General features: G+C 37.5%; 1 protein-coding gene across 1 annotated transcript in view; it reads left to right on the top strand.

Annotated features, from left to right (window-relative positions):
- LOC121644644 (piezo-type mechanosensitive ion channel component 2) overlaps window positions 1-25,134 on the top strand; it is a 92,075-nt gene that overhangs the window by 16,114 nt on the left and 50,827 nt on the right. Inside the window, exons 5-12 of the mRNA XM_041992733.1 lie at window positions 1,935-2,097; window positions 5,040-5,310; window positions 10,515-10,728; window positions 15,968-16,142; window positions 21,416-21,538; window positions 22,184-22,219; window positions 22,786-22,903; window positions 24,325-24,494. Of these exons, the coding sequence (XP_041848667.1) occupies window positions 1,935-2,097; window positions 5,040-5,310; window positions 10,515-10,728; window positions 15,968-16,142; window positions 21,416-21,538; window positions 22,184-22,219; window positions 22,786-22,903; window positions 24,325-24,494 (1,270 nt within the window). The remainder of the gene's footprint in view (window positions 1-1,934; window positions 2,098-5,039; window positions 5,311-10,514; window positions 10,729-15,967; window positions 16,143-21,415; window positions 21,539-22,183; window positions 22,220-22,785; window positions 22,904-24,324; window positions 24,495-25,134) is intronic.

Genomic DNA, 25,134 nt, shown 5'->3' with positions numbered 1-25,134 from the left:
GGCTGCATTTACCTGTTTGTTATGAGGATCATATACAGAGCATATACAATATTTACAGCTGCATTTTCTTCTTTTTACTGCCTCTGTGGCGGAAAGTATATGTATAAGAATCGACTGAGGATTCACAGCTGTTATCTTACCTCAGGACTGACCCTGATAAATCCTTTAAAGATACCAAATATTTATATGCTGTCCAGCATGTTTTGCAGCCTTGTATGTATTGGTAGTTGTTACTTGTTACCCATGCAGCTTGCAGCACTGAGGACAGGGTTTAGCATGCTAATGTTTTTGTAATTCCCTCACGTGATAAATAAGGGAAAGAGGGAGTCATAAAAGTTGCTGGCTCAACCTTGTTTGGCTCTGATGGTTTCCATCTCTTTCATCCGCTTGAGGATGCACAAAGCTTCTCAACAATAAAGCCCATGGAAACAGACGTCCTTGATTAAATTAAACTCTCCAACAGCAGCCAGAGGCCCAACTATTTTTCTTGAGTGTGCGTTTTCCATCGCAATGATTAGCACTCTGTTTTCAACTTGTTACTTTTATAGGCCTAATATCCACTCAAGGATAGAGTGAGATTGGTTCTACTTGAAATGACTAGTTGCTTTACAACCAGAGCCAAACGCTTAGCTTTTTTTTTCTCTGCTGCATGCACTGCCAAATCACCAGTATGTTTTGTTTATTGTAAGCTCTTTAATTACACTTGGAGCTCAGCGTGAAATGTAAAGAAAACACTGAGGTGGCCAAACACAGGATACGGTGTGATTGGTGTGAAACTGAAACAGAAATTGGTTGGGATGATAAAAGAGAGTTGTAGAGATTTTGAAACCTGTTAGCCATTTCAAAGACAATTTTCATTTGCTTTAATTGTACATGTAATCATGACACCTCATAAAACCTATCCTCAAGCATTACTGTAATGAAAGAATACTGTAGCTGTCATGGCAACAAACATTCAGCTTCCTGTCTGAATGAATAAACCTGATTGGATTTTAGATAGAGGTGAGCAGAGAAATTAACAAATGCCACAAAAGCTTTGTTTGTTCACACTGATTTAGAAAATGTTTTACTTTAGTTAATAAATGAGAAACAAAGATTAAATAAAGCAGAACTGGGATAAATGCAAATGGAAGTGCTGCTCATAGAGTTTAGATCTTGTTAATAGACATCAAAACATCTCATAACATCTTGTTTTTAGTTTTTTCTTTGGAATCAAATAAAAGAACAAGAAAATAGGGTTAATTGTGCCAGCTACCTTATTATGAGCAAACAATTCGTCTTCAAGGGCGTAAACATGTTGTTCACTGCTGAGTTTGAAAAAAAAAAAAAGTAAATAACACATTTTCTCATGTTTTTTTTTCTTTTCTTTGAATGGAATTTCACTCACTTGTTAATGGCAATACATTTAAAACCAGCAAGGCTGATTTTATTAAAGAGGGTGGTACTCCATATAAAAGCCGAAGCTTTTGACACAACATATTAAAAGAACAATTAAGTAACGGAAAACTCCAGATTCCCATGAATTCATGTGAGGAGGTGCTATTTTGTGAAAGATATAATTGCAGTAATATTATTTGTTCCCGTGAATTGGAAAGGCTTCGTCACTTGAACACAAGAAATAAGAAATTTTAACTTGCGTGCCTGAACATTTTTAATATAAAGTTCAAAAGACTTTTCATTTAAGAAGTGTGACAGTCATGTTTCACAAAAATCCTGTACGGAAATACCCTGGATGTCTCAGAAAAACTGTTTACATTAAGAGTAGTTGTTCACAAACAGTTAAATGAGCTGTAATTTTTCCCAGTTTCCATAATTTTGTTGGGGTCCTAGCCTGCATGGATCATTCCAAATCACAATTTTGGGATGTATTTGGATTTATCTGGTTTTTCAGGAAACAAGCCAGTATGTGTCCTCTGTTTTCTGTTTGTCCCTAGCGTGATTGGTGCAGATGCAGGGAACGGCATCCGAGTGTTCATCCCTGACATCGGCATGTTCCTGGTTGGCTTGGCCATCTGGCTGCTGTGTCGCAGTCTGGTCCAGAAGAGGCCACCGGAGGACATGGCTCAATACAACACAGACTTTCAGGCAGAGGAACAAGTGAGTTTTCTTTGTGCTGACATGAAGTGCCTTATTTGTAGATACCTAATGATTATTGATATGGTAGAATAGTCAGTTTTCGAAATAAGTCTCCATTTCTTGAAAAGATGTAAAACAAATGACAAAGTGATTCAAATATTGTGACTTTTTAGATAGTTTTCAGTGCACGTTTAAATGGTGTTTCACTACATAAATCAGTAGTGCTTACTTATAGATACATTTTTTTATGCTTTGAGATAAAATTAAGCAAAAGGAATAATCTGTTTATAATTAAGTTAATTAATTGACATCTGGATGATGGTGTTGAGTCACTGCATACATCCAACTGAATTTTTAAAGTTTTGATGGTGGCTCTTTTTATAAAGAAAAAAAAAAGAAATCCACCAGTTTCAGTTTCACAAATTGTAATGAAATACAGTAGTTGTGGGTACTTATTGATTTACTCTCCAATGCAACTCTGATATGCTAATTTTCATTGGGGACACTGCACTCTGGGCCGCAAGAGTGCGCACAGCTCACTTTTTCTTTCGCAGGAACACGTTTACATACATAACTTTTCACATGGGGCTTCTGAAACTGGCATCAACAGCTTGTTAACAAAAAAAAGAGATAAGACTGATGGATTTCACCCAACTGCAATAAAGTGGGCAGCTCATCATTAATCCCACTGTATGAGTGTAACGTCTGCAGCTGAGTCAGAAATATTTTATTATTTATTAAATTAATTCAGCAGTTTTTATCCAAAGTGACTTACAAATAAAGTCAATGTGAGTTTCAGTATCTTGCCCAAAGATGCTTTTATATATAGACCGGGGATTAACAAATAACCTTTTAATTGAACTACAATTTCTGGAGCTACAGCTATCCTCATTAATTCACATGGTCATCTTTAAAAGTGGTGAATGTTAGAAACCATGGTCTAATAAAGCTTGTGGGGTGTAACAGCAGGCGTGCATGCATTATTGGTACATGCAAAAAAAAATTTTAAAGAAAATAAATTGTGTAAGAAAGTGATATAGATGGGATAGCCAAAAGATGGGATACCATGAAAAAATCCACAAGACTGGCTAAATTTAAAGAAAGAAATGGACTTTGACGGTCTGCTTATGATTTCTGCTTTTGTGTTGTTTGATGTAAGAATGAGCACTTTTAGGTTTGAGTGAGTGTTACAACAAACCATCTGGAAAACTAAAGACAGTAATGTCAGCAAAACATAAGTAAAGACTACCAATCATCGAAGAGGAAATTTCCCAGCTAGTTTTAAGTAATTCTGTCCGTAAACATCCTAAAGTAAACATCTTGATGCAGTCTGAAAAATTGTGGGTGCCATTTGGACTGTCACAGTTTTTTTAAATAGCAGACTTTGTCTACATTACTTTATGAAAGTGCAGTTTGTTAATAATGTTAAGAAAAATAACTTGTGCTTAAAACATTTACAAACAAATGGACATGTTTCTACAAAGTTCTAGAAACAAAAAGGCATAAAAGAAAGAAACAGATGTACAGTGACTACAATAAGTTTCCATGTTGATAGAAAATGAATTGTTCAAATTAATGAGGCAATGTTTTTTAACGTCTAAAACTTATTCCCTCTGTTTCTGTTTATCATTGTAAATGTGCAGAGTTAATGCATGTTTTTATAACTAGACTGAATGAAATGCACTAGTGCTTTTTATAGCATACAGTATATGCACAGTTGCCTATAAAGTGGAAATAAACATTTTTACCTCCTCTCATAAAGAGTATGACAATGTGACTGATTCTTGATAGATAATTATTACAGATATAATTACTGATATGTATAGATAGAAATAAAAAGAGGAATGTTTCTGAAAACATTAACTTTATTGGTGACTGTGTAAAATATATTAATTTAAAAGGTGGTGTTCCTGTGGATGTGATGGATAACATATTATTTGTGTGATAAATTTTAAGGCCAAGCAGTCTTGTTGCCACATTATGAATTTTTTCCCACTCTTAGAGTGTGTAGGCATAAAAAGTTTTCATCTGACCCAACAAGAAGCCCCCCTCCCAGGAAGGACATGTTGTTTTCTAGCCTCCGCTCCGGGGAACCTTTAATTACACCAACTCACACTTCCCAGTTGTACAGAAGAGATATTTAAATGCACCATTTCACATTTCATAATGACTAATTAAATTAATATAGATTAATTAGTAAATTAAGTAAAATAAAATAAAAAAAGCCGTGTCTTTTCATGCACAAGATTCTGTCCTCAGTGAGCTTCATAAGTTGCGAGGAATGGGAGTTTGAATATAGACTTCTGTGTGAAAGTTGATGACTTGGAAAACAGCCCCTTCTCCCTGGCAAGTCCTACCTTTTATGACTCAGTCTTAATTAAATCCACATTTGTTTTCGATTCGGCTGCTCACGCTGGCACAGATGGCATAGTTCCCCACCACTGAGAAAAAACAGAAATTCCTCTACAAGAGCCTGTTGTGGCTTATGTTTTTTGAGAGTGAGCCATCTGAACTAAAGTTATTGTTTCAGTCAAAGCGAGATTTATACCACCTGCTACTCTTGAGCCTTCCGTGTAGAAACGAATGGCTGTCTTCTTGTTATATTTCTCTTTTACTGAGAATGTAGGGGAAGAGGGGACACAGTTGCTTAGATACAGCAGCTAAGGAAGAAATAGACGGCTAGATCTCAAGCCAACATTGTGGTTCTAGAGGAAAACATCTGCTAAGAGCTGCTGGTTATGTCCCAGGCAGCCATGCAGACCGCACATTTGCTCTGATGTGTCCTGTTACACGATGAAAAACATTCACAGGAAAGACTTCTGTAAAGTAGCAAGGGATACGCAGGGATTGTTATGCTAACGCTACCTGTAGGAAACAGTTTTCAGCACCATGGAGAGCTCTGACCATCAGCACCGTTCACCTTTCCATACTTAATAGTTTTGTCACTTTGATCCACCTGCAAGGAAGAAGATGAAAAACTGAGCCTGGATGACAACAACATCTTGCTGGAGGAGGACTTTGAAGCGGGATATGAGGCTGAGGAGGATGAAGACAACGAGGAGCCGTATGGGGAAGAGGAAGAAGTGGGGGAGGAAGAAGAGGAAGCGAAAGAGAGCACAAAGATGAAGATTCTGCGGCTGGTGGCTGAAGTGGCTTCCAAGGTGAAGGAGATTATTGGGAACTTGATCACCACAGCAGGGATGGTGGTGATTACCATTTTACTGGGCATGACAGGTGAGTTTCTCTGGATTTGCTTTTGTGAAAGTGGAAGTGTTTAACTTGCATCTGAATGCCTAGATGATTTATTGGATGATTTTCTCACAACCGGCATGGAGACATTCCACTTAATGATAACTTGGTATTGAAAACATTGCACATTTAATGAAACAGGCAATCAATTTGATCAACCAAAATATATTACATGTATAAAGAGGTTGTTGCATAGATTATTGCAAAATATATTATCCGTTTAACTACTCAGGCAGCTTTACTCAGGAGTTTTACAGTCCTGGGCCTGAGTCTACCCTCCTCTGTAGCCGAGAGCACCTGATACTTTATCAGTTTTCTTCTCTTCTCTGCTGTGAGTTTATCTGTAAGCCTGTTGTGGAGTCTGTCTTTGTAGACTTTTTGCTCTGTCTTTGTATGGTTACAAAGTGAAAACCAAAACAGCTGTGGAAGAAAGTGCAGTAGTTATTAACCTTTTCCACTCATGACGATCTTCCCACAAAAATCCACTTACTTTCAATTGGATTAAACTGAACTAATAAATACTTTATTAATCCTCATATAAGAACTTCTTTTTATAGCATGAAATGCTACAGTAGTCTTCATTCAGTGGGCATTAGACATTATAAAACTCTCATTGTTTAGTTATAGTTGTAGGCAGGAGTGACCTCCTATATCCTTCTTTATTGCAGTAGAGCTGAAGAAGCCTCTGTCTGAACACATTTTAATGCTTCTGTAGATAGGGTGCAGAGTTGTCCAATATGCTGAGCAGCTATTGCAATATTTTTATTGCAACAGGTACTTGTTCTGGTTTATCCAAAAACAAGAGGAATACCTTGTATCACTTAATGTTGGCTCAATTAAGGCCATAATGAGCAAATTACTTTCAATCAATCAATCAAGCTGCAAATTTGTACATAAATTTCCTCAATACTGTATTATATGTAGAAACATTATTTTAAACAAATGGGGGAAACTTATGTAAAATTCTAAATGCATTAATAAATGACTTTTAAAAATGTTTTGCTTTACTGTTACCATACCATAGGTGGGTAGAGTAAGCTATGGCCAAAAAGTATAATTTAGCAAATTCTGTATGCATGTAAAATTTGCAAACTTGTGCATATAATCCATGAGGTGATGAACCTTAACACCTTCCAGTTGGGTCCTTAGGCAAGACCCTGCCTAACCATTTTAAGTCACTTTTGATAAAAGTGTCAGCTAAATGACTGCAATGTCATGTAATATAATTTACTACACTGACGGATGACATCATCATCCATAAATAATTCCTGATTACCAACCCAAAACATCTAATTTAAACACTGCATTTAACGCTTATCCTTTTTGAAACTAAATACAGTGTTATACAGCTCCCCAGAACTTGCACAGACTTTAATCAACAGCCAACACAAAAAGGAGAAAGACTGACCAGGTCATTGGTGTAAATCAGATGATTGATAGGACAGTCCCCATCATACATCCAGTCCCACATTTATTTAGTTTCTTGGAGAGTTCATTATTTAACAAATGAGTCACTATGATGGATGGAAAATAATAAGAAGAAAGAAGGACAGTGGAAAATAAAATGTGGAAATAAGCTGAGAGGTATCAACATAGAATACATGCAAATGACAGATGATATTGTCGTTCCTCTGTCCTACAGCACCCAAACCACCATCATCAATGATATTAAAGAGATATTTTATTGATTTTTAAGTGGGGTTGTATGCAGTTGTTTAAGAGTAGTCTGTGTCTAACTTGCAATATTAAATGGTCTGATTGCTCTCTGTTTGGAGAATCAAAAACTCTCCTTACAGACAAACAGATGCTACATCTTTTGCAAAGCAGTATCTCCTTCCATTGCTATGCAGATGACACACAAATCTACCTGCCCTTAAACCCCAAAGACTCTAGTTACATCCATCCACAATGCCTTCAGGAGGTAAAAATCTGGATGACTAACAGTTGTATTCCACTAAATGATTGTAAGTCAGAGATGGTTATTTAGTCTCAGTAGATTTAGAAATTTGCTTCTAATTCAGTTTTCAGACCCCTGCCAAGAATGTGGGAGTATTTAATTGTGAACATAAAATTGATAGACAGATAAATTCAGTGAAAATAATTGCTTTTCCCACTTGAGAGATTTAGCTAGACTAAATCTCTTCCTTTCCAGCAGTAACTTCAACACTATTATTACCACCTTAATCACTTCAAGGTTGTACTATTGTAATTGTCTGTACTTGGATATCAGCCAGTCTCTTTTATTCCGTCTGCAGCTGATACAGGACTCAGCTGACAGATTTATAAATGGTACCAGAAAAAGACAAAGTATCACCCCTCTTCCTTTGTCTCTCCCCTGGCTTCCAGTTAAATACACAATTGTGTTAACATCCCCAGGCCTGTTGGCCTGTAGCTAACTATGAAAGGACTGCTACCCTGGCACATCATTTGGTCTCTGTGTCAATTTGCCTTGGTGTTACCCTGTGTGGGAATTAGAGTTGATTGTGAGTAAAAAGAGTTTTTCTGAGAATTGGTAAAAGTGTGAAGTGAAGATCTCGATGCTCTTGTAGGAGTATTTTCTTTATTATTGTATGTGGTTCATTGTGGAAGCCCAGATCTTATCTGGTGTATCTTTATTTTCATTGATTGGGAGAAACGTATTCCCGTAGAAGGACACTTCCTTTGTTTTCTTTTGTACCTGATTCAGGACACTTTATTTATTAAGCGAGTTTTGTTTTGCCGATAGAGGTAATTATTCCTGTTGTAGGACACTTTATGTTTGGGTTTATGTGGATCTTGTGACATTTTGTATTAATTTTTGTACCCAGAGTGAATAATCACTCTTACTCTGTTACTTTGGTTGTAACTGATACTTTTTGCTGCCTCTTGGCCAGGACTCCCTTGCAAAAGAGGTTTTTAATCTCAATGGGACTTCCTGGTTAAATAAAGGCTAAATAAAATAAAATAAAAAAATTCTCTGTTTTACTATATCCTTGAGTCTGGCTCTCTTTGTTACTGACCCTTCTGAACCCCTAGACCAGAGGGCATGTAACAAAATGGGGGCTTGTCCGGGAGTTTCTTGTTATTTGTAGGGCCGTTTTGTGCTGTCGTAGACTTCGTTTCACGTCTTGTTGGTTTGCATTGTCTGAGAGGCAGAGACTTTTGGTAATGGTGCGCTTTGATTTGGAGAAGTTCCTGGAGGAACCTACTCTGGATCAAGTGGAAATGTGTCGCACGGATGACTTAGCTGCAATAGCTGCTCATTATCGGATTCCGATACCGAAACAGATGAACAAAAAAGAGATGAGGGCTTTGGTGGTGGATGGCCTGGTGGAAAGGCGAGTGCTGTGTGTGGCTGATTTTGGTACTGTGGGTGTTCTGGTTGTGGTGCCTGTGTCGCCTGTGGTGACGGACCCCCTTGGGGTGAAGGCACCTAGTAAGTCTGAAAAGGGGGACCTGTTACTTTCAGACAGCTTAGGGGAGGACTCGGTGGGAGGCGACAGGCCAGATACAATTTCGATCCTTTCCTCTTTAGCACTGGTTCCACTACCTGTTGAGTGGAAGATCGATTGAAGGTAAGACTTGCCAGGCTGCAACTAGAAGCCCAGGAAAAAGCCCAACAAAGACAAATGACAATTTGACGTTAGGAAACTGGAAATCAAAGCCGATAAGGCAGTGCACATGCGCCAGTTAGAGGTGGATGCTCAGGCTAAAGCCACCATTAAGCCAGATTTTGGTAACCCAGCAGGGTCCCAGACAGTTGTTTCTTTCTTCGCCCTTTTGACATCTCTAAGTTTATTCAGTTTGTCCCAGTATTTAGCGAATCTGATGTGGATTGCTATTTCTCTGCGTTTGCACGCATCACATTGGCGTTGCAGTGGCCTCGAGACTACTGGGCACGTCTGATACAATGTAAATTATCTGGAAAAGCTCAAGAGGTAGTAGCTGCGCTCCCTCTTTTGGACAACCAAAGGTACAACATTGTAAAGGCTACAATTAAAGGCATACAAGTTAGTGCCAGAAGCATACCGACAAAAATTCACACAGTAACCAAACCCAGACAGTGAAATGTGATCCTAAGGAACACCGCTGCCTCCACTGACAACAATCACAGGTATTTAAGGACAAGCAGTTCATCTGTGTGGTCCACTGGATGATTCCTGAATCGCTGCCAACCAATCCAGACAAAGGAGGAGGGAGCTTCAGATGTTGGTCCCACAGCCAATTATGACGCGCCAGGGTAGCGGTCCTTTCATAGTTTCATAGTTTCACAGGCATGGGGACGTAACAAATTGATTTTCAAATCCTTTTGTATGTTTTTAAAGCTTTACATGGATTGGCACCTGCTACATTTCTGAACTCCTCTACCAGACCTCCTAGATCTTCTGAGAAACAGCCTTTATCTGGTCCCTGAGAGTTTAAACTACTGCAATATAAGTGAAGGACATATATTACCCCTGTCAAACTCTATCATATGTCCGGCAATAGTCCAGATATGTGCACTAAATGTTTAGATGAAAAAGGAACCCCTCTTCACTGTCTATGGGAATGTCCAAAGATCCAGAAATTCTGGGAAGATGTAAGTGTTTATCAGGGCTGTTTAATGTAAAAACCTCTAAATGTTAAACTTTGTGTGCTTGGAATTTACCCAGCATAATTCATACAAACACAGAAACAGACTAAATTACTGGACTTTGGACTTCTTCAAGCCAGCAGAGCTATTGTACCATGTTAGAAGAGTATGAATGCTCCGTATTTGAGCCTCTCAACAAAGAAACTTGCAGATTGTATTGGTCTGGAAAGACTAACATATATTCCCAAAGGGAAACAGAACAACTTCGTAAATTTCTGGTAACCATATATGTGCATTATAGAAACTGGAAACTGGACACCTCTATAATTATGTTGTTTTGTGGCTATCTCTGTGTTTTCGTTTTGAAATATTGCTCCTTGCTTTTTTTTATACATATATATATATATATATATTATATATAAGTGTAATTTGAGTTTAATGTGTTTAATGGGTGTATATATGTGAGTGAGTGTGTCACTGTAGAAGTTTGTAAAGTTGAGATGTTTCTGTTTATCTAAAATGAAAACCAATAGAAAAAAAATATATATATATATTTTTAAAAACTACTTGTGGAGTTCAGTCTCTCACAACATTAAAACACTTAACAAACTTCTGTCCACTGTTCTTGTGTTTGCAGGAATCATGCTGCCATCTGTGACCTCTTTTGTTTACTTCTCCATGTTCCTGTTCCTGTGCACCTGGTGGTCCTTCCGCCGGACCTTCAACACGCTCATCTTCAGCTGCATGTGCGTTCTGATGGCCATCTTCAGTGCTGGACACCTCACCGTGCTCTACCTGTACCAGTTCCAGTTCTTTCAGAACTCCGTTCTACCGAGCGACAACTACACCAGGTCAGATACATGTTTATCTTTAAATCAGCAGACAGAATCCAAACATTAAAACTTTGTAAGCAAATACCTAAGTTGTACTGCGTTACAAAGCACTGGTACTTCAAGTCCTTTTTTTGTGTCACTATGTCCTTCAGCTATATCAAAATGTTTTTATTATTATGCTCTAGCTTATATATAAGTGTAATTTGAGTGCAGAAAAAAAAAGTTTTTTTTTCTTTTTAATGGAGCAGTTGGAAAACATCTACTCTTAAGGACATAATATAAACTTCCATCTCACTTATCACTTTGATAAACCATTAATTAAACAACACAATATCTTACTAATGCTGTCTTGGCCTCAGCAGCCTAGTCTCCTTTGACTCAGCCATATTCATTTCACCCCATCAAGGCAAGGTTGTTTAAATCCTAATAAATATTTACTATTGTCACAAACATGAAGGCAGAGGAAAGGTCAAGCCTAGCTGGAGGGTAGATGTTTCAAACTCCTACTCCCAGCACATCAGTATGAGAAGCAAAGCTTTTATGCTCTTTTGTGCAACCAGCGTCTTTTATTATGTATGAGGAAGGAGACAATCAGCTGTCTGTGGCTGCAGCGGTGAAGCGCTGTGGTTGGAGTAAAGCCACACTGTTGTATGTCTTGCCAACTTATGTTAGTCACAGTTGTAATGAAAGCTGACTGTGTACAGAAAGAACAAAAAATGGATAAAAGAAACATTTCTATGGAATTAGAAGGTTTTTAGTAAATCTATTGCTTCAAGTACTAGGTTGGGTAAATATAACATGGTTGGAATGATTACACTGTATACAGAAAGCTAGAGTGTGATTCGGTATTATTAGGTTGGTGGAACAAATTTCACACTCGTACATTAAGTTGCTTCTATCAAACTGAATTAATTAAACTAACTTACACTTTGTGTTTACTGTTTAATCATAATATCTTGAAGGAGCAAATCACAAATATATTTAAAATATCATCAAAAGGCACAAGTATTTTCGTAACTGAAGAATATCCTTCAGCATCTTATCTTTTTGTGATACTATAAACTACTATAAACTATAGTTTCAGTTAAATTGACATTATTCATCAGAATGTGAAGGGACCAGTTCTTTTAAACGTCTACTTCATTATTTAATTAGAATTAATCTAGAATCATGAAATAAACCTGGGCACAGTGTTAGTCTTTTTTAAAAGTAACAATTAGCCAATTTTCTATTGTTTTAGGTTTAGCAGAAAATACCAAAATCATTGTGCTTGACTGTCAACTAACATGCAAAAATGCTGTTTGCTTTTAATATCAAAATAAATAAATTGGAATTACAATTTCAAGGTGGATTTGCTCAACCTATGGTGTTTACTGTTTAATTAGTCATGATAAATCTTCTAGTCTATAAAAAAAGACATATAAACACATTAAAAAGGTCAATTAAAGATATGTTCTTTTAAATAGGGTGTGTTTTAAACCACAAAACCGTTGATCTTGCTACTATCTTGACAAAATAAATAAATAATAAAAACAAAACAGAATAAAATAAAATTATACTCACAGTACAACTGATCTCTTAAAAACATAATTAAAGTTAATTTATTTCGGGGTGAGTTTTTAAAAAAAAAAAAAAAAAATTTAAAAGTCACTTAACATTTTTTTTTTTTTTTTTTTTTTTAGTAAAATTACATGTTTCTTAAATAAAAACCAAAAATAAAGATCTGGTAAAATGCATAAAATTAAACATCTTGGATAGAAAATGGAAGCGCACTGAGACAATACTGAACATTATACTGCTAATCTGATAACTGGAAATAATGATGCATCTTTCATTCCTCAGCTGCACTGAAGCTGGGTCAGTGTAGCCGGCCTTTGGTGTTGCAGGGTTTTATCGATCTCCCTATCACTCATTTGAAAGCTTTGCTGTTGTGTATCAGGACTGAAGCTATTTACAGCCATGTTGAGCTGAAGCTGCTTTGCGCAAACCTTGTGTCCTCCCCATCCCTATGCTGCCTTTGATGGTAGACAGACCAGTTAAATTTTATTTAAAAAAAATACAGCACACGTATGAGCAGTAGTCTGTTCACATTGCAGCTGTTCTGATTGTGAAAAAAGTGTCAAATTTAAGTGAAAGTTTTCTGAAGAGGCTTTTCAACCAACAGAAAGTTGTTTTATTGTGATAAAAATAGATTTATTTGGAACTAAAAAGAAAAAAAAGTTGCCAGTAGTAACAGATGCCAGTCTGAGAATCAGGACGTCTCTGACAAGAGTTGGCATGTGCTCAATCTGTGAAAACAAACAACTACTTGACTGAAGCATGACACTGGTAATGCAATCAATATGTGTTGGCTTGCTGTTGGAAAAGTGGTTTCCAAGAACTCACGGCTGTTCAGCCCAAAACTAATTCAACACTAATTTACTGAAAATAGGCATATGGCCGCCTATTGCAGCAGAAATAAATAATTTTTCGTGCTGTGCTCGTATACCCAGACAGTGACAATAATACAGTTAAACAAAGTTGTTGGACGATAACAGTAGATCAACTTTTTTGTGCATGTAAAGGTACTAAGCAATGCTCAGGACTCACCAGCGGTCTCCTTACAAAAACAAACTTCTGTTTAACGTTGGCTTATTTTTCTTCTTCTGGTTAAGGAAAGCCAATACTTTCATGTTTTTGGGTTTCAAATGTACTTGTCCAAATAGTTTCAGAGTCAGGGAATGGCTTGCACTGATATTATTTGTTTACATGAATATTCATCAAAGAAGTGCATCCAAAAAAAAAAAATAGGATTACTCCGCTTGTAAATGAGCTTTTCTTAGGTTCCAGCAACCTTGAATCTTGAAATGTTGGTGGAAGTTTTAAACAGTGGACTTCTGATTTTTGAAAGAAATACTTCATTTCTATGTTTAAAGGCTTTCATTTGGGAAGATTCTTGTTTGGTACCTCTTTACACAAATAGGCCAACTATTTCATCATCTGCCAACTCCTGTTGACTTTCCACTGCTCTGAGGTATTTTTGTCTCCCTCTGCGTAAAAACTGAGGCCTGATGTGATGCTTAAATCTAAGACATTCTCCCCTGCTCTGCACTGGTTTCTCTGTGCACACCCGTAGAGGCGATTAGAGTCAAACTCTCAGGTCATAAATATGCACAGCCCTCTGCCGAACAATAGGCTATCGCAGCGCTTGCCCTAATTGTCCTTGTTGACAGTGACTCGGCCTTGCTGTGGGTCTGGTGCTGAGTGAGACTGTTGAGAGGCCTGGCTTCAATTCCACTTCCTGCCTCCCCCACCTTACAATGGAAGTCCCCAGTCATATGATCAGCTGCCCTTCCCCAGTTGTTAGAAGAAACAGGAAGTGCCTTAGGCTGAGGACGGTGGTCACTCCTCCACATAGCATAAAGAAGGACTCAGAAGGTTTCTAAATCTGAGTAGTTGTCACACATACGTCACTGCACTTCCTGAGCAGATGAACTTTGTTCTGGTCTGGAGGAAAAGAAGTGAGCCTTACGACATCCTTTCTTGTACAAACAAAGTCTTAGGCTCGCTGCATTGTTCAGATTCCAAGGTTAGAGGACTCTCATGTCAGGAATGACATGTTAATTTAGAGACCTGCCTTCATAAAAACAAGTTAACCATTTTTTGATCATTTTGTTTATTTTTGGTTGCTTAACAAAGAATACACCCAGCTTTTAAACATTACACGTAAGACTTTATTAGCCACCTATTTTAAATTAAAATGAAATGAAAATATTTATAAATCCCGAAAGGAAAATGATGTTGTAAAAGGATTATTTACTTATTATTTAGTTATAAGTCAGTGATTGTCAGTCAAAAATGAGTTAATTAATAGGGCTGTCAAATTATTGCAATGTTAATTAACCTTCACTTGGGTTTTTTTTTTTTGTTTGTTTGTTTTTTTACTTTAGATGATCACTTAAGTTGTAATAATCAGTTCAACCTTTCATAAAATCTAGTTAAAATGGAGGAGGAATAGAGCTGTGTCTACAGCAGTGACATTTGTTTAAACTTGTAAGAAAAGTGTAGGTGTTGACTACTAGGAAAAGTGTAGGGAATGATGGCATGTTAATTCTAGTAAAAGTTTAACGCATTTATTTACATAAATTGGTTACAGCTGTTAAAGTGCTTTTTTTTAAAGCCTTATTAATTAATTAAATAATTAAGTCCTTGTACCAGAGCATAATGGCTTTTGACGAGAATGACTTCCTTGAACTTTCTGTGTTGCACTGGACCTGAAGAAGCCTCTTACTATAGTTTCCTCACTGTGTCGTGTAGAGGCTTTGGAAAACTGTCCATGACTGGACAAGAACGCACCCATGAAATTAGTTTTAGATGATATAACTATGTACTAAAGTGAAATCAAATAAAGGCAAACTTTCCTATTACCTTAATCTTTCAATCTATATTTATCTGCATTAACAATCTTCACAGGGACTTGTTCTGCTGGGAAAAACCTCGGGTCTTGGCGTTCATTTGGGTGCTGCTTTGACACATACTACCCTTGGCAGTGTATTCTCCACACAGAACAATGTTCTTCACCAAACAGCAACAAACCACTCAGGAACTATTTGATGAGCATAACAAAGATGATAAAGGGTCACCAAATCTGCTCTGGCTTCTGTAGATCTGCTGAAACAAGCCTGATCTGTGGTGGCCCCACCCTGGAGCATGATGGGATGATGGGAATCTACTCGGTGTTAGGGAGGTGGTTCCAAAATTGTGACAGTTTTGTGAATTTTAGAACCATATAGGATATATTGAGGCATTCCTAAGTGCTTACCATTCTTAGCTCATAACTCAAGGAAGACATTCGTTTTGTCCTCCTATTGTAGATTTAGAAGGTTTAACCTTGCCTTCAAGGCAAGCAACAGAGGCTGTCCTTTTCTTTAGATGTCGACTGTAAAATAGCTTTTGTGGTCAGGATAAAAAGCAAGGCTGTGGAAGAACAAAACCAGTTCAATAAGGGGTCATTTTTATTTCTTGCAAATTCTTCACTGTTTGTTGATCTTAAAAGGCAGTAAATTCTCACATTTAACAACATAAAAACCTAACAGTCTTTGTAGTCTCCCTTTATGCTTTAAACGATCTGCCAATCATTCATTCAAACCCACCGTTGTTTATGTTTACTTCCATGTGTGTCTATACAGTCTTATCTGATTCTGATTCTCATATTATTTTCATGCTTTAAAGACTGCTTGTTCCTATCTTGATTTACCTCTTTATTTTATCTCTGCAGAATATTTGGCATCTCCCCCATTGTTCAGACCAACTGCTCCTACACATGGAAGTTAACAGTGCACCAGGGGCGTAAGTGGAACCACTATGTCAATCCCATCATGCTGCTGATTCTCTATTACACCCTGGCAACGCTCATCCGCCTCTGGCTGCAGGAACCTGTTGACCAGCTGATGGTGAGTACAGCAGACTACAATGCTCTGACACAGTATGAGTATTAGCCTTTTTTATTCTCAGTATGATATGTTCGGGTAAAAAAAAGCCCGTTACTTGCTTGTTCATTGTTTTAGATGTTTTGTTTTTAAAAACAATCCTGCAATATTATTCTTTATTTTGATATTAAAAATATGTTTATTGGTTGTGTCAGGTAATTTAGAATTTTTTTCTTGTGTTACTTTAAAGTCAAACATTTCTGGCTTTAATTAGGAACAGACAGGTGTAAGCTTTATTTGACAGGTATGCGTATCTTATCATTTGCTAGAATAACCAGATGTCACTGTCAGATTTTACTCACATATAATCTGCTCTAATACCCCTTTATACTCATTTCCTGAGCACTTTTCAGTTTAGTGAGACCAAACAAAAACAAATGCTGCAAACAGGATTATTCGAGGCACTGACTACAGCTACAGCTCCACAGCTGGCCCAGGTTTGAATCCTGGCCTGGGGCCCTTTTCTGCATGTCACTCCCTCTCTCTCTGTCTGACCCTCTTTCCTGTGAAGAAATTATCGAACAGGTGGAGAGCGCAGACCTTCACCATGCCATTGTAATTTTTTCTTTTTGCCAGAGAGTGTGGGCCTTATTTTTTAAGTTAGAAGCTCTAATGGCAAAATTATCTTTATCTCCCCATAGTAAAGAAACCTTATAGAAATTCCTGGGTCCAGGGGGGGATACTGATCAGCCCCAAAGTCTCATCACTGGTTTCTTATTCCATTTCTGAGATTTCATGAAAATGTTATCAAAATCCTAACTTTTTGAGTTATGCTGCTAACAGACAGACAGATAAATAAAAATGAAAAATGATAATAAAGGCTCCAAGAACCCCAAAAAGTATCCTCAAAGTATCTGATTTAAAGGAAGTTTGAGGTTGAGGGGAAGACCCGACCACAGATTATCTAATGCACACATAAACATGTCATTTAACAATTATTCAAGCTATTAAACTTGTATGAGCTGTGGGAAACCTTGATGCAGAACAATATGTACGTGGATGCAAACAGTGAGTGTCAGAGATGTTTGACAGTGTTGTGTATCAGTGTGTATCATGGCACAACATCACTATAACATCTCCACAGTAAATTCCAGACTGTGAGCTGAAATAGATTCAGATTGAATTAAATGGGCAGCCAGTTGGCCTTGAGATCAGAGCAACTGTACTGATGGAGGATTCCAGTACAATCGATTCCCAGCTGGATCTGTCCACCGTGTACAGCTTACCGTATGTGTTATCTGAGACAGTGTTTGCCTTAGTTTGACAGAGCATGAAGGGAGGACGTATCTTGCCACCATGCTCCTGTGTTGCAGTGCTCTGTTGTGTAACAAACAAAAACAATTTGCAGAATTGTAATGGAAGATGAACGGTCGGTGTTACGTCTCCGGTGTGTATGAACTAAATGCACTGCTGATGCATTGCGTGCACTGTCCAGGTCAAATTCAAATTAGATCTGTGGGCAATTGCTGGATAACAAAAGAAGAAGCCAGTTACATGTGCTTGCAGGTTTTCATCCGTCAGAGGTTCTCATGAAGAAATAAGCAACACAAAACACCCTTAACTTTCTCCTTAACTGTGACACTTTTGGATTAATTACTCTGTTGATGAATTGATTTTCATGTTCCATGATCACTTGAATTCTGATGTTTGTGCTGTCAGACGCACTGTTTTAAAGATGAATGTACTACTGTTTCATCTCGTTCAGGCTGAACTTCACCGCTGTGTTGGGTCAGGGCAGCTGAGACGCAATAAACGATGTGGCACATGGACTTAAAATCGCTCACCAATAATTGAGTAGAAAGATCTCCCAGCATAAAACCATAGAGAGATCATTAACGGAAGCGGCTGAAAGAGCACAGCTGCAGAAAGAAGATCCAATTGTAAAGGGTTGGACAAATCATAAACTGTGTGCCGGTCAAATCTATAATGTAAAATCTATCGCTTGCTGTTAAGTGTATCCTGTAATTTGTCCCAGTCAGAGAACACTGATTGTGCCATGCTGCGATTAAGATACAGTTGAAGGTAACTTATGGATTTTTTTTCATTATGTTAATTGTTAAACTTTTGTGCATCTCTTTCAGTTATTTGAAGGAATTCCTTAAGTATTAGGTCAAGCTAATAAAACTTTATTTTTAAAGGAAATCTTAAAAACAAGACTTAAAGGCTGCAGTTCATCTGAAGAAAAAAGCTTCTAAACTGGTTTCTTTTAAGCCGCTATAATATACATTTTTATGTCAGCTGTCACATTACTTGTATAAAAAAGAAAGGTAGCTTGTGGTAAATTACTGACAGAATTTTTAACAGATTATTTATTGGTGTAATTTTGCATCTTCAGCTCATTGTTGCAGTTCTTCAGTGTACATTTGCAATTTTGTTTTGTCCCATCAGAAAGCAGCTATTATCATCTAATAACTAAGCTATAAATTTAAAAAAATTTAAGAACTAAAGGTAGACTATTAGGTAGACACAAATGGGACAATTCTGTTTACCTCTTCTTTGTACTGGCTGCACAAATCTTACAGACACTTGTCTCTAAGAAGTTGTAATTTTCAAGCTGTACTGCGAAGTTTAAATGGTCAAACTGGTTCAGATGTGATATTGGGACACTATTTTTCAAGATTTCTTCATTACTTAGAAGAAACGTTTTTGCCACTGCTGACGTGGAACCACTCTGAGTGAAATATCATACAATATGGTGACATTCAAGAAGACCCACCTCTGTCTCTGTCTTCCTTTCCCTCAGAGCTCGAGGCTCAGCTCCTCTGTTTTCTAATGGAGTTATAGATTAGTGTTTTTATAGAGGGTCAATACTTCCCTGCAAACCTGTAGGGCTGTATGCATTATTGATCTTTCCACAGAGGGGTGTGTATGTTTTCACCTACTCTTACACTTTAGATTAAGGGCTAATAATAAAAAATGATTAGTACTTAAATCAGCAGCTGACAGGTTTGTTCGATGGCGGAATTGCTGGATTTTGATGGACCTCGTCTCTGCCAAAAAGACGAGACATGGTGGATTTTCTGTTTCTATTTCTCAGCTTTTTTTAATGCCTGATATGCAGTTAATTATTGTAAAAAATAATAATAATAATATAAAAGTCCGAAATTAAGAAATTATTTTTGATGTTTTAAAACTTAGCGGTCCCCCACAAATTAAATAGATCCACAAAACTATGATTGCCATTTTGTGAATTATTTAGCACCCTGACCGCCCACTATAAACAAACAAGCCCCAAACCAAGAACCAGTAATGAAAACAGTGAGTCTTTACGAGCACATCCTGGCCAACATGGCAGCATAAACACAAACTAGAGGGGGTTACACAGGACCACACATTACACGATACGTTACAATATTAAAACACACAATAAAACAGTAAAACAATATTCAAATAAAGTACATTGTCCAGTTCAAAGTATATCATGCAGCAAAGCACCTGCACAATCCCATCAATGTCAAAATGTCAGTGACAAGAGTTTAAAACTCAGGGAGACTAACAAGAATCTGAAGCTTGATTGTTTATTTTAAGCTTGTTCCAAGCAAAAGGTACAACTGTACCAAACCCAACTAAATGTTTTGTGTTTTTCTGACTGAGAAAACCTCAAAGACAAGAACAAACCAACAAAAAACAGGTTACCAAGTGCATTTCAAATCATTTATTAATCTTGATATAATAATACAGAACAGTGGGCCAAACCATTGTAATACATTAGAGGGGAAAACACAGATTGATCAAAACTGTAAAAGGTTTTGTTTTGCAACTGTATTTAGAAAAGATAATTCAATCATTTATTTTTCATATACCACCTGACCAGAATATATAGAATAAATCACACACCTTTATATTTTGTTGGACCAATTTTAGTTTGGGCTATGGCACATATTTGATGTGGCATCATTTTAATAAACTTACGCAATGTTACACAATTATTCCTGGATCTTTTACTGGAAAACTTGGACCATTATATGAAAGTCTTGTGTCTTTTTGTGGTGACCAATTCATGAGTGAAAATTATGTGTCATCCTGCCTGAACCACTTTATCACCATCTGAGCCTGATGAATCTTGATATTATCATCTTGGAATACATCATCAAGAAAGAAAAACCATCAGATGGTGGAAAAACCTGGACAGTTAGTGTCCTCAGGTAGTCAGCTGACCTAATTTTTTTTCACATATAATGTTGCTGAACCTGAATCTGACCAACGGAAGCAACCCCAGACCTTAACATGTGTAGTAGGCACTCGCAGTATTTCAGCCACTGCTCTTCTTATCCTGATGTGCCTAGCTCTCTGGGACAAAGTAGATCTGGATTCATCAGTTCACATTGCTCTCCTGTCCAGTCTTAATGCGTCCTAGAAAATTGAAACCTTTTTTTTCGATTAGCCTCACTGATAAATGGCTTTCTTAAGGCTACACAGCTGTTTAGTCTTGAGACCTTGACTTTTCTTTACACTGTGTGTGTGTAGATTCTCCTACTTTCACCTCTAAATGTTGCTGCTCATTTCTACTAATAATTTTCTTTTATTTGATTCTGCCAAACATTTAAGTGTTTTCCAGTCATAATCCAGGTTTCATTGCAGCCATATTTTTGCCACAAGGATAAATGTTCACCACTGTCCTTTCAGGTTTTAATAGTATACTAGACAGATCTTAACCCAGTTTTAGTCATTGGACCGTCTGTGTGCTTGATACAGACAAATGATTTAACCCTTCAGAAACAGGACAGTCTTTTCTATAACCACAGAGTGTGTACTAAACGTGATTCTTTAAGATGTAAGAAGCCTCTTACTGCATCAGTTAAAGTTAAATCAGCTGTTTGGCCACAAAGTGTAATCTTTTAAATTGTTTGGTTGTAGTTACTGCAAAATATTGAAAAAGTGAACATCCTCTGATTTCTACTTGTGTTTGCTGACACACATTCTGCCAAAATTATGAACAATATAAAAATGGCATGCGTTATGCAAAAACTCCCATAGATAAAAGAAATGTTTATTTTCCCTTATATTGTTTTATTTGACACACAGACCCTGCCATGACGATACCCATCACCATTTCCTCCTTAAAAAGGTCACCCAGCTTCTCCTCAGATTCTGAGCCTATGCTTTGGTTTAGCAGGAGCTGATTACATCCATGATTCCTGAGAGTATTAAGTCCATTGCACAATAGTGGACTGAGCCGTGAGATCAGTTTGAGAGATAGACATCAAACACTAAACTGTCTATCTGTGTTTTTTCAGGACGACAAGGATGATGATATGTGTGAGGAGGAGGAGGACGAGGGCGGAAACACAGTGAATAACTCAGCCAACAAGAAGAGGCAGCTGTGGTGGGAATCTCGCCAGGGCACAGATGAGAAAAACGTACGTGAGCGGCCATGTGATTATTGGACAGTTCATGAAGTAAACATAATTTTGTTGACATATACTTGTACGATGTCCAACTATGAAAGCAGGACAGTCTGGAAAAGTGTTGGTAATCTAAACAGCCCCAAAAATATTTTAAATCTCAATTTCCTGAAAAATCCATTCAACAATTTTGGCAGGTGAAGCCAAATGCCTCATTTCCTTTAACTATTGTTACAGCTGATAAATAAATTTTTCATTCAATTTAGGTATCAAGTGATAACAAAGAGGAATGAAAACCAGGCATATAGAGGTGGGATTGTGGTTATTAGTATAAAATAAACCAACTCTATAAACAAACCTGCAGCCGTTGATTGTTTTCATAAGCTTCATAATAGACTCGTCCTTGGAAAGGCTTCAGGTAAACACATCATGTTGCTCACATTCTCACACACTTTCTGACCTTGTTCCTATATTCAGGCCTTCAGTCTCCTGTGGCCACCTTCTGAGGTCTGAAAGCTTTTAGTGTGCGCCAACACAGATGAGTGATGAGCTCGATTTAAAGCGTAGCTAAGGTTTCGTTCCTGCTTATCAGCGTCTGTTAAGAAAAAGAAGGACTTCAGAAGCTCTTCAATAACAAATCTTGCTCTTTTCTCCTCCTAGCTCCTCTCCACCCAGGACGGCATCAGTACAACTGAGGTGCGGCTGCTTTGTTTTTAAATCTTCTCATCTTTACCCTTTAGTCTTGCTGCAATAAAGGAAATGACTGCAGAGCGCTTTTTCACACTGACCCCTCGTTAAACAGAGCTTTGTTAAAGCTGCTTTCTCAAAGCTTTTAGTGTTTTCAGCAGAATAAAGCTGATAAAATGCATGTTGTGCTTTATTTTTTTTTTATTATTTTTTATCTCTTTGTAGAAATAAAAGTAATCTGAGGCTTCTATTTTTTTTTTCCAAATTATGCCAATTTCTTTTAGACTACAAGTTTATTTAAAGTGATGTAAAGTAAATATATCCAGAGGAAGTATTTTATTTTCCTGTAAAGCCAATGCAAAGTAACTAAATGACAACTCAGCAACACAAAAATAATAGTTAATATACCTCTCCTGATTAATAACAAACAAACAAAAAAACCCGATATGCAGCAAGTAGAAAATTTAATAAAATTATTTACTTTTTTTACCTTTGTCGAACAAATGCTACAGAGTAGCTCAGTCCCATCTCTCAGTTATAAAGGTTTATTTGTACTTTTTGCTGATGATCTACAGGTTATGCCTACCGCAAACGGGACATCCTTCGACTTTGTCACAGCTGAGAATGGGCCAGTCTGTTTGGACTTGTACTCCACCCCCCAGTATAAAATGGACCAGAGCACAGACAATACAGGTGAGCTGTGTCAATTTGTAGGTTCAATTCAATTCATCTTTATTTGTATAACGCCAATTCACAACAACGTTATCTCAGGGCACTAAGATAGGACAAATCAGTTCGAGCCAGTTAATTGTCATCCAATCAGTGTTCATACAAGCCAATTCATAATAAATAATAGCCTAGCTAAGAAAAACCAACAGCTTGGATTGAATCTTGACTTTGATTCAGTCCCCCATCCTGAGCATACACACAGCATACACAGTGGAAAGTAAAAACCTTTTAACAGGAAGGAAAATGTCCGGCAGAGCCTGACTCAGGGAGGGCAGCCATCTGCCCTGACTGGTTGGGGTGGAGAGGACAGGAGAGAGAGACCAATAGGCACGGCAACCTTTAGCTAGGGAAACCTGCTTAAAGAAGAAGAGGAGAAATACAAGTTCATGCTGCCTATACAGTCACAAGTTTATACTTGGAGAATGATGAGCAGAAAGACAAAAAGGGAAGGAAGTGCATCATAAGATGACCCTCAGCAGTCTAAGCCTATGTCAGCATAACTCAGGGATGACTAGGCCACCCCTAACTCTAACACTTCTAAAAAGGAGCCTGATCTTGAAGGTAGAGAGGGTGTCTGCCTCCTGAACCCAAACTGGGAGTTGTTTCCGTAAGCTATGGATCAGATTGCTGAAGGCTCTGCCTTATATTCGACTCTTAGAGACTTGAGGAACCACAAGTTAACCTGCAGTCGAGAGCCAAGTGCTCCATTGGGAACATATGGAACTATGAGATCTTACAACGGAGCTTGTTCATGTAGAGCTCTATATATGAGGAGAAGAACTTAAAATTATATCCTAGATTTAACAGGAAGTCGAAGAAGAGAAGATAAGCCTGGAAAAATATGATCCCCCCTGTTAATTCTCATCAGAACCCTCACTGCAGCATTTTGGATCAGCTGGAGACTTTTCAGGGCATATTTGGAGCTTGGGAAGTCCAAGTGCGGTAGCAGTCCAATCCTAAATGAACAAAAGCAGGTTCACAAAACTATAATGAACTGGTGGACTGTCAGCTGTTTAGAAATAGATGTATGTAATGCCAGATATCAGTGGAAAGCTTATCTTTGACCACAGTGGGTTCAGTCAACACAAAAATCACAAAAAGGATGGCAACTTACCTAAAATGGACCTTGGAAATTCTCTGGTCAATAATTTCTGGACAAAAACTGTAATCTTTTTTTAGTGATAAGAGTTAAGCATTTGTCCCAAGTAGTTGTTTCTTTAATTTATTCCTGCATCATCGTACTCCTTGCAGTTGTATCTCATCTTTCTAAAAATCTCTTAAGACCATTTTGCATATAAACATGAAGGATTTTTCCCGACCTAGTGGCTGAAAGTGAGGATATCTGAGTTTAACTGTTCTCATAATGAGTTATTTTGTCCCATCAGAGAAAAAAGAAGAGTGTGTGTATGAGGTGTGTTTGCCACCAGAGGATTCAGCGTTGAAGGAATCTGAGGATGAAGAGAATGAGATAAAGAAAAGAGGAGTAGGTGCATTTGTCAAAATCTTCAACTTCATCATGAAACAGAGCTACATTTGTGCTCTTATAGCCATGATGGTGAGTACTGCACTGCACAAGTCATGTGACACACACATCCATAGAACATAGAATGTGTTTTCTATTTGGATTTGTGTAACGTTGGTGGGAAAACATGTGACCTGATCCTAAATGAAGTGTTTAAAAACTACCAAACTGTCATCAAGTGTCTGTAATTTAATAAATGCTGTCTGTTAATATTTACAGTTAAAATGAACAGAAAAGCAATACTGTTACCAGGAAGCAACAAGTTGAAATCCACAGACTCTTTTTGTCTGTTAATCAACTTTGATTGAGATGAACAAAGTCCTGAACCTCTCAGTGGAACCAGTCCGCAGGAGGAAACTGTCTTATACTGGACAGCCTCTATGTCTGCATGTGTCTCTTCTAAATCACTTAGTTAATTTAATAAAACACACTCTGAATGACTAAATTATGACTTGATAACACACAGAGACTGTATTTTTTTATGACATATAAGCCTTGCATTTTTCTTTTATAACTAGTTTCCTGAATGGTTAACTACAACACTAGAGTATTTGGAGAAAACCCATGCACACACAGGGAAAACATGCAAACTCCAGGAACATTTTCGCTGTGAGGTGATGGTGCTAATCACCACACCACCATGCAGCCTGCTTCCCAAACTTTGCAATATAAC

The sequence above is a fragment of the Melanotaenia boesemani genome, chromosome 8 (assembly GCF_017639745.1).
Source record: "Melanotaenia boesemani isolate fMelBoe1 chromosome 8, fMelBoe1.pri, whole genome shotgun sequence".
Classification (NCBI taxonomy): domain Eukaryota; kingdom Metazoa; phylum Chordata; class Actinopteri; order Atheriniformes; family Melanotaeniidae; genus Melanotaenia; species Melanotaenia boesemani.
The sequence above is the reverse complement of the archived record's forward strand: the minus strand, read 5'-3'. Positions and strand labels throughout refer to the sequence as shown.